This window comes from Barbatula barbatula (genome assembly GCF_947034865.1).
Source record: "Barbatula barbatula genome assembly, chromosome: 3".
Taxonomy (NCBI): domain Eukaryota; kingdom Metazoa; phylum Chordata; class Actinopteri; order Cypriniformes; family Nemacheilidae; genus Barbatula; species Barbatula barbatula.
In genome coordinates, this window is record NC_136764.1 from 28,194,074 (window position 1) to 28,203,864 (window position 9,791).

Here is a 9,791-nt window from a genome sequence, read left to right on the forward strand (position 1 = left end):
GAAAAACAGGTCATAAATCCGCTTCGACATGTTTAAGCTTTTTTTCCAGTGTGACATTGAAGTGTTGCTGTCCAGTACAGTTTGATGTCAGATGGTGCAGTTTCACACTGCTTGGGGATTAAACGCATCTTTCTGTCTCATCAGTCTGAATCAAATCTCCAGCATGATTCCAGACGAGCCAGAGTTTCTGCGTCACGTGACTCAGTTAGACGTGCGCGACAACCGTCTGAGTGAGCTCGACGCGTCCCTCTTCCCTCGTCTGGAGGTTCTGCACTGTCAGAGGAATCGCATTGCACATTTGCGTCTGCGTGGCTGCATGCTCAAAGCGCTCTACGCATCCAACAACGGTACCGCGTGCACCATTATTTCTTACAATATCCTTAAATGTTGATGGGGTTGGCTGAGAGTTGATTTGATTTCTTCCGCAGAACTGGAAGTGTTAGACATAAGTCCTGTGGCTTCCAACCTCACGTACATGGACATCTCCAGGTGAGTTTGAGTTTAAAAACCAGTTGACTTTGACCTCTCTGGTGCTTAGATGTTCTCAAAATGTGAGTACAAGCAAAGTACAAGTTCAAACTCTGCTTCTTTAATCGAACTTTTCCTTCACTACCCTTTCAACTCGCAACTAACACAATGTATGAATAAGAAAATATAATCAAATTCTTTAAACGTAAAATTAGGAAATCTGAAATGATTGAAGCTGTATGATTTTTGGCAGGAAAAATCTGTGCGCCTCATAGCCGGTTTTGTGGTCCAGGGTCACACTTATCTTTGCGCCTCTTTTACCTGTAAATTCTGTAATGCAACATAAAAACTCTGCTGTGATATCCACCCCAGCATTAGTGGTGCCTTGGATTATTTGTAATGAAATCAGTCAAATCGACTTTTCACATGCGACACTTCTGTGCCATCCATGCAGTGTTTAAAGAGTATAGTCACAGCCGCACATACTGTACATCATGTTGTTGGGTGATGATGAATGACGTGATGCTTCTGTCGTCAAAGGAACTGCATGAAGTCGCTTCCCGATTGGTTGAGTGAAAGCAAGAAGCTCGAAGTTCTAGACGTCAGCCACAACCACATCACCGAACTTCCCTCATGGTGAGTGTCTGCTCGCATTCTCACGACAGCATTATGTATGTTAGATTAACTGCTGACAGCCACACGTGTTAGCTATGTTGTACTAGAAAAGGTGATGGTGAGTGGAATATTTTCATCTGGATGCGGCACAGATGCCCTATAAAATGGAGCCCCACCACATCACTCCCTGTTTGAGGGCATTTGCCATGCGTCTACATTTAAAATTACGGACTTCAACCAAAAAGGCAGCACAGTTCCTTCGGTGTGATCCAGGGGTGGTCACTGTGCATTCAAACGATACATCTGGTTTCGTCTGTATTTGTGTTCACTGGAGGTTGAACCCATGGTCTTTGCATTGCTTATTCAATGATTCAGAGTGCTTCTGTGGCTTTGAATCATTGCGTACATAAGCAATACAAGATACAAATTTCAAAGAATGATCTACAGTAAGTTGCTAAATTTTTCTCTCTCTCAGGTTGTTTTGCAGTGGCAGTTTGCGGAAGATCTTGGCAGGTCATAATCAGTTGAAGCGTTTGCCGGAGAGAATGGAGCGCCCTCTGGTGGAGGTGCTGGATGTGCAGCACAATCAACTGACGGAGCTGCCCTGTAATCTCTTTCTCAAATCGGAGAGGTAAACACCATCATCATGTGTCATCACGTGCTCTGTTATCCAACCAGAACACGGCTGGGCCACAGTTGTACCTAAACTGGTTCAGCGCTATAAAGAATCATATTCAATGTGACATTTTAATCATTAAGATTCTCACGATCTCAAAGCTTCTAGGCATTTACTATTTCTTTCCATTGTTTGTTATGGTCCTTTTGTTTTGTAATATGACAAAATGTTATTTCAGTACAACAGACACTTACATGTTCCTGTGTAGTTCTAGGTTATTTTAGTTTATTAAATTGAAAACTTCACCCAATGCCTCAGAAATAAACTGAAATAAGTTTAAGGCACCAACATTATAATAACAAAAAACAAAAATCATACATTTATTAATCTTAATACACTAAATGAATCTGCTGTAGTAAGACAATATAACACTGTATGACATATCGCTTATTGCTCCCTGAACTCTCCCTTTGGATAAAAGCGTCTGCTTAATGTAAAAACAAAAAAGCATATAAGAAAATGTATTCAAACGTAACAAAAATAAACATAAAACTAAAATTGTTTTTAATAAAAGCTCATTTAAAATCGTACTAAAATTACAAATTAAGCTTATAATAACTCTGGTTCACATTATCGTAAATAATCAACATAAATATAACCCAATCAATATTTACAGGAAAATAACCGTGTTTTGTGTTTAGTCTGGTGCTGCATCATTTAAAGCGATTTACAGATTTTCAATACCATTTTTTGACTTCAGTTTAAGGTGCCTGAATGCCTCGGCCAATAAGCTGGAGAATCTCCCTCCCTCCAGCCTATCAGAGGAGAGCAACAGTATCTTACAGGAGCTGTATCTGACCAATAACCACCTAACGGACAAGTGTGTTCCTCAACTGACCGGTCACACACACCTGAGGATACTGCACATGGCCTACAATCACCTACAGACCTTTCCAGCCAGGTGAAGACACGTTTAGGCCTTCACTGTATCAATATAAAACTAATGTCAGTGATATCCAAACGCCTTGATTTGTGTATATTTGTGCAGTAAAATGGCCAAGCTGGAGGAGCTGGAGGAGGTGGACCTGAGCGGGAACAGACTGAAGGCCGTACCCACCACCATCCTTAACTGCAGACGCATGCACACGCTGGTGGCTCACTCCAACTGCATCGAGGTCTTTCCTGAGGTTATGCAGCTGATGGAGATGAAGGTCAGAAGCAGCACACGCTCATATTGACTCCAGGACAGTTTACTTTTGTATCTTAAGTGTCCTAATGTCTGTTTTGCTTTTCATTTGATGTTTTTTTTGTGTAGTGTGTGGATCTGAGCTGCAATGAGTTGAGTGAGATTACCTTACCTGAAAATCTGCCTCCTAAACTTCAAGAGCTGGACCTTACGGGCAACACGCGCTTGAATCTGGACCACAAGAGCCTTGAACAACTCAAGTTAGTTTTTCTTACATATTTGTGCACAGGCTCTAAATACAGAAATGAATCGAGTGTCAACTTATTTTCGATTAAAGTCGTCATGAAACGGAAGTAGCGATTGTTTTTTCTTCCGTATTGTGACATATATATGAGTGACACAGCTTCTGAAATAAGAAAAATTGTAGGCCGGGACCTGATACCGTTCATAGAGTTCTGATTAGATCATTCAACACAAAATAGTGTCAGATTTGTAATCTTGTTTGCAATCTGTCAGTCGTTGGCTGATACAAGTGAACGGTATTTTCAAAACATTTATATCAGTTGTATGTGATTTTCAGGAAAAATGTTTCTTAATTTAATAATATTAAATTGATGATATGATTACTTGGCAAAACCCAAAGAAATAATACTTTTTATCTTAACACTTACATAAGATTTGTAAAATGTTAAGCATGTCAGGGAATTGAATTCATTTTAAGATACATCACGGTTGCATCTCATGGCATTTTTTATGACCATGGCCAATTCATAGATGAAAAACACTCGAGTAACTTCATTTAAAATTTTTATCCACATTCTAAATGTTTGAATAACTTTATTTATTTTAATTATAAAATTGGTACGTCGCAAAATCCTTAAACATCATCGACTCATATTAAGTTTTGTCATTGTGACAGTAGTTTTGTTGTTCCTTGCATCTGACAAAGAGCACAGGTCACACTACCACTGACATTAGCCACACACCTAAACGAAAAAGAGACTTGAATTTGACTTGTTTTTGTTCCTTAAATGTCACATATCAACTTGTTGGCTATTTGACGCTAATTGCTAACTTCTAAACATTTCCACCAATAGTAACATCCGCTGTTTCCGAATCGACCCACCCTCCTCAACGTTCTCAGCCAATGAGACAGCAGGAGGACCAGCCGTCTGGAGTCATGGCTACACTGAAGCATCAGGCGTCAAAAACAAGTAAGTTGTATTTGAAAACACAAGATTGCCCACAACACCACAATAATGCCCACTATAATAATGTCGTGGTTGACATTCAGAATGTGACTGTAGATTGTAGATTTTTTATAGTAGCATTTCCTCCAAGTAAAAAGGTGGCATATCAACCTTTTGTTCGTCAAGCGTCATTACGTAATACTAATACGTAAAGTTCACCAAAATTGACGGAGCTTGCGTCCCGGGTCGCATGTGTATGAATGGAAGTCAGAGGAACAACAATGTCCTGTGACTGTGGCATAACTCTTTGCACATATTAAACAAGAGTTTTATTTGCGTTCAGAATTTCAACGGCTTGGTGACAATCGCATAAATCCAAAATGGCAACATTCTCGCTGACAAAGCAACAGTTCAGTTACCACCGGATGACAAGTTTTCACCCAGCTTATATTCGTTCCATCCGGACCGCTAGACATAATGAACCATTGAAATAATCTGACTATTTCTGTGGTTTAATTTGAGCAGAGTGTCTACAGAACTGAGATGCACTCATGGACATTTATGTTGATCATATATTTCCGCTATAACTTCAAATATCTTTATTTAGCGCCAAACGCGCTTCATTTGAACACATTCCGCTACGTGAGCGCTGCTTCTCCCGCCAAAGACACTTCGCATATAAATAGCTGCAGACACCAAGAGCAGGTAAATAAATGGACCCTTTTTCTGTAACGCTTAAGTAAATGAAAATGCGGCAGTAATAAAGTATTTTTAGCGGTTTGCTATATACTGTAGGTTTGTGATGGATAATAAACCTTATATTATCTTATAATATAGCATTTATGAAATTAATAGCATGAATAATCAGCATGTTTTCATTGAATTCTTCGAATTGGTTCTTATGGAAAGGCTGTTAGTAGCTTTGTAAGCACTTCTACTCATGATATATTCATTTCAGTTGTTACATTTTGTTGTCAGTGTTTTAAATATTAAAATAGTCCACTAGGACTTCGCTTCAGCCCCAGAGCCTACAACACATTTTCTCAGTTTCATAGACTGTGGCTATCAGAATATAAAGTAACTGGCCTTATTAAACATTCGATTGATTGATTAACATTATTTAAAAAAGTTTTGTCCAGACCTCCGCCGAGACAAAGCCCAAAGCCATAAACTGATAGGGGAAACACTAGGGTGGTGGTCCAATAAAACACTGTGCATGTCTGTACGATAGCATTTTGTGTAGTTGTGTGATGAATTACACCTGTGGTTATTGTCTGTAATTGAAAAGTGTGACGTTTGTTTTGCGCAGACTGTGTGTGGCAGCACTGTCTGTCAATAGTTTCTGTGGGAGCAGAGAAGCTCTTTACGGCGTGTTTGATGGTGACAGGAATGTGGAGGTGCCATATTTACTCCAGTGCACCATGAACGACATACTGGCAGAGGAACTACACAGAACTAAGAGTGAAGAAGACTATATGACAAACACCTTCCTGGTCATGCAGAGGTAAGAAAAACTACATTCACCTACAGAGAACACTGTCCACCAGAGGCCACTTTCCATGGGTCTAAACAACGCATCTAAAAAGATGACTTCATTATAATGACTTATTGAGGATCAGAATAACATCTTACACATGGGATTTATTTTGAAGTGATATCATCTGATGCAATAATAAGTATACCATAAAATTTGCGGTATTTACATGAAATCGTACCTTTCTTAGAAATGTCATCTTATCGTTTCTCTGCGGTACAGGAAGTTAGGCACAGCAGGGCAGAAGCTGGGCGGTTCGGCAGCTCTCTGCCATATCCGTCACGACCCAACAGACCCTACGGGATGCTTCACTCTCACCGCTGCTAATGTGGGCAAGTGTCAAGCGGTGCTGTGCCGCGATGGCAAGGCACTTCCACTGTCAATGCTGCACAACATCAGTATCAAAGAGGAATACAATCGCGTGCGCCTGCATAAAGCCATCATTACAGAGGTAACCGAGGGTTACGTAAAAATGACTTCATACTTTTACGCACCATGTGTGACTCATTGTGCATGACTAATCGGCACACATAATTCTTATGAAAATGGTTTGATTACATTTTTATCATTATTGAACAGCAAAATATTTACTCTGCACTTTGGCATCGTTTCAGGTGGCAGTTCAGTTGTTCTTAAACCCTCTTAGAGTTGAAATTGCATAAAAAAAATGTAGAGGAGGGGACAAATTATAGATTTGAAAACAAAGAGTAATTATTTGGGTATATGAAGTTGTTTCTGGAATGTGAACTTCTCACGTCTCGTTTCTCAGTGAGAAGAGGCTTTAAATAAATAAGACCTGATGTAATAAATCGGGGACTTGACGAGATTTCTCTCTTTGTACAGGACAACAAAGTGAATGGCGTCACAGACTCCACACGCATCATGGGCTATTCGTTCCTCTACCCTGCCGTACTGCCTCGACCGTACGTCACCACGCTTCCATTAACGTCCAGAGATGAGTTTTTCATCCTGGGCAGCAGAGGTCTGTTCGAGGTCATGGACCTCAGCGAGGCCGTGGAGGCCGTACGCAAAGTCCCTGATGCCCTGGCGGCCGCCAAGAAGTTGTGTACGTTAGCACAAGCGTACGGTTGCACAGACAGCCTCAGCGCCGTGGTGGTTCAGCTCAGCGTCGCTGAAGATTGCTGCTGCTGCTGTTGCTGCACGGCGTCCTCTGAGCCGTCCTCTGGAAACATACATCCGCCACCACAACCCCCTCCTAGCCCCGGTCCAGGCCTGTACCCGCCCTCCTCGGTCAGCGTGCCTCCTTCCTCATGCAGCGAGATCAGTTCTGAGGTCAGCGCCTCTGAGATGAGCTCCGAAGTTGGATCTACCGCATCCTCGGACGAGCCAGCAATTCTGCTCCAGGAGGCTCACCTTCATCCTCAAACGCACCTGCCGCAGAACCTGCGCTTACCCTGCTGCGCGCTTCACCTCACCCCCAACATCAGCGGCACCTTCCAGAGGCAGCTCTCCAGCGCCACGTTTTCTAGCGCGCTCTCGGACAACGGTCTGGACAGTGAGGATGAGGAACCCATCGCTGGCGTTTTCTCCAACGGCAGTCGTGTAGAGGTAGAAGCAGACGTACACTGTCTGGGCAACCTGGTGCCTTTTCCACCGGCTCCTCCCTGCACCCCAGAAGCCCCAGAGGAAGTTTCAGAGCATGTGACCGAGGTGGCAGAGAACGACAAGGACGGCACTTTGAAGCAAGGAGACAAAAGCATAAACCTAGCTGGAACTGAGTCGTGGACCAAGACATTGGGGAAGCGAAGAGGAAATGGTTCGGTTGCACCGCAGGAAAGGAGCCACAACCTGATTGAGGTAGCAGCCGAGGCTCCTTCAAAGAAGCCCGGGGGATATTTTACAGCCCCCGCTCAACCCGACCCCGACGACCAGTTCATCATTCCTCCAGAGCTGGAAGAGGAGGTCAAGGAAATCATGAAGCAACATCAGCAGGACCAACAAAGTGCGGCCAAAAGCGAGAGACCTGCGGACTACTTTGACACACCGCTATGAGACCACGCTCACTGAACGTCTGTCGGGCACTGATATGACCACTTAATGTCAGAACTTTCAGGGGGATCGTTTCGTTTTATGTAATCACCTCTGAACCCACGTTGTGTTATTTCTCCTGTGGAACACAAAAGCTCTCGTACATACAACACTTTACAGTGACCACATCTGTCGATCTCCAAAAAGATAGGAAAACACCAAAAATAGTATCCGAATCTTTTACATCAATTGCACCAATCCCGCAAATGGAATGTGAATGCAGTTGCAATCATCTACAGTTATAGGACCCAAATCTTCGTTTGTGGTCATGTTGTGGTGTTTCATTGCTTTTCGTCCGGTTTGCAACTTGACAGATGTGGTTGCTTTGAACAGTTGGGATGAAACGGTTTCTTCTGCGTACCACAGAAAGATAACACCCAACGGGTTTGGAAAGTATTTCATGAGACTACAGTCAACACCGGACAGTATTTGCTGTTTGCTGAGGTCATTTGGCAAGAGTAATATTTAGCTGTCATCATAACATGTCAGACCCATGTTCCTGCAAACTCAGCAGCTCCCTTTAAGAGACCAGACGGAGTGACCTGTGCTCTAATGTGCCTCACCCGTGTTTTAAGAGCCGTTCACTACTGATTACTGACTGTTTATCTTTTATTTACTTTAAACAGATACCTGTGTAATTCAACATGACACTAGTATTGCGACGTTAAATGTCGTTACCAACGACAAAACTTTTTTTAGTTACCATATCTTTTGATGTGAAAAAGAAACAACAGATTTGAAACCGATTTACAAAAGGAAAATTGCGTTGACGTAAATTGTGTTGTATGGTACACACTAGTAATACCGCGCTTAACTGTTGTAGATAGAGCACTTAAAGTAATACTGTATCTCTTCAGTAAATCAAGGCTTCAGGCCTGTATAAAACTAGAAATTTAGTGGAAATTTGAAAGACTAACTCCTAGGAGTTGCTTACTCTTTTATAGTGACTTGGTCACTTTTTACTAATCTTCTCTGCGAGAAATGATTTTTTTTCTTTTTTTTCTCTCTCTTTCCAATGATTGTAAATAAGAAAACTATTGTATACCAATGCTTTTTAAGGGAACTGTGTGTCTACAACAAGATGACCCTTTATGCACACATGCCAATAGACGTGTATGAGAAATGAACAGTCCTCACGGTCTCACACTCAAACACACACACACACACACACACACACACACACACACATCGCTCATCTGCCTCCTCACACCAGCATGACTGTGTCAAGTCCTGTAATGCAAACCAGTTTATCTGTGGAAATTTATCTAAGCAGTTGTACTCCAATCACACAGAAAGTTCCCGGTTTTGTTATAATAAATTTTAAATTTATGACTATAACATCTATGTGGTGCTTTCTGTATGAGTATTTGCAGAACTTCGAAATGTCGATTTTAACGCTTGGCTTCAAAATAACCCGCTCCATTGAGTCACTGCCCAACAAACACAGAAGCCTTTTGCTGCTCTTGTCTTTTTAATATGGTAATGATCTTACTTAAACTGTTGAATAGATATCATTGTTTATATCTGCCGTCATTAAACCCCTTGTTGATGAGAAAATGCACTTTAACATCACAAACAATGCATTGTTTGACACAAACTAGGCATTCGTTTTGTCCTTTTTAGATGCTTTTAGCCAAGACATCACAATCAATCCATCCAACAAGACGTAAAAAAATATTCCAAAATGAAGTTTATCATTGTTTCAGAAGATCTGCTAAAGTGGCGAGTGAATATTCCGAAAAAAGTTACTGTTGTATGTAACCTTTAAGGCAACATTGGGACAAATAATTCCTAATACCAATCAGTATGGAGCCCATTCAGTGCCACATATATTGGCAAAAGAAAAATCTGTTCTGCGACTAGTCACTTTTCTGTGCATTTGGCTTTGTGGCATTGGTTCCACGGGGGGGGGGCGGAGTCAATGGATTGAGGCGTGTATAACAGGTCTGGGATGCCTTCCTCCATACGTCATCAGCGTGGGACGCCATGACAGAGCAGATGCAGATCTTAAGTATGTCTAGGGGATTGTTTTCAAAAACTAAACCTGTTTTGTTTCTGTTTGTTAACTAAAATGTATATTAACACGTTTGCATTTATTGATCTCAAAGATCTTTAAGTTGAGCAGTTTTTTTT

General features: G+C 41.6%; 1 protein-coding gene across 1 annotated transcript in view; it reads left to right on the forward strand.

Moving 5' to 3' along the window:
• Positions 1 to 8,995, forward strand: part of phlpp1 (PH domain and leucine rich repeat protein phosphatase 1) — a 30,808-nt gene extending 21,813 nt beyond the window's left edge. The window contains exons 7-17 of the mRNA XM_079452737.1: positions 145 to 347; positions 429 to 489; positions 1,009 to 1,104; positions 1,559 to 1,714; positions 2,460 to 2,660; positions 2,748 to 2,910; positions 3,015 to 3,145; positions 3,983 to 4,099; positions 5,385 to 5,579; positions 5,832 to 6,060; positions 6,453 to 8,995. Of these exons, the coding sequence (XP_079308863.1) occupies positions 145 to 347; positions 429 to 489; positions 1,009 to 1,104; positions 1,559 to 1,714; positions 2,460 to 2,660; positions 2,748 to 2,910; positions 3,015 to 3,145; positions 3,983 to 4,099; positions 5,385 to 5,579; positions 5,832 to 6,060; positions 6,453 to 7,622 (2,722 nt within the window). The 3' untranslated portion in view covers positions 7,623 to 8,995. The remainder of the gene's footprint in view (positions 1 to 144; positions 348 to 428; positions 490 to 1,008; positions 1,105 to 1,558; positions 1,715 to 2,459; positions 2,661 to 2,747; positions 2,911 to 3,014; positions 3,146 to 3,982; positions 4,100 to 5,384; positions 5,580 to 5,831; positions 6,061 to 6,452) is intronic.
• The last annotated feature ends 796 nt before the right edge of the window (positions 8,996 to 9,791 follow it).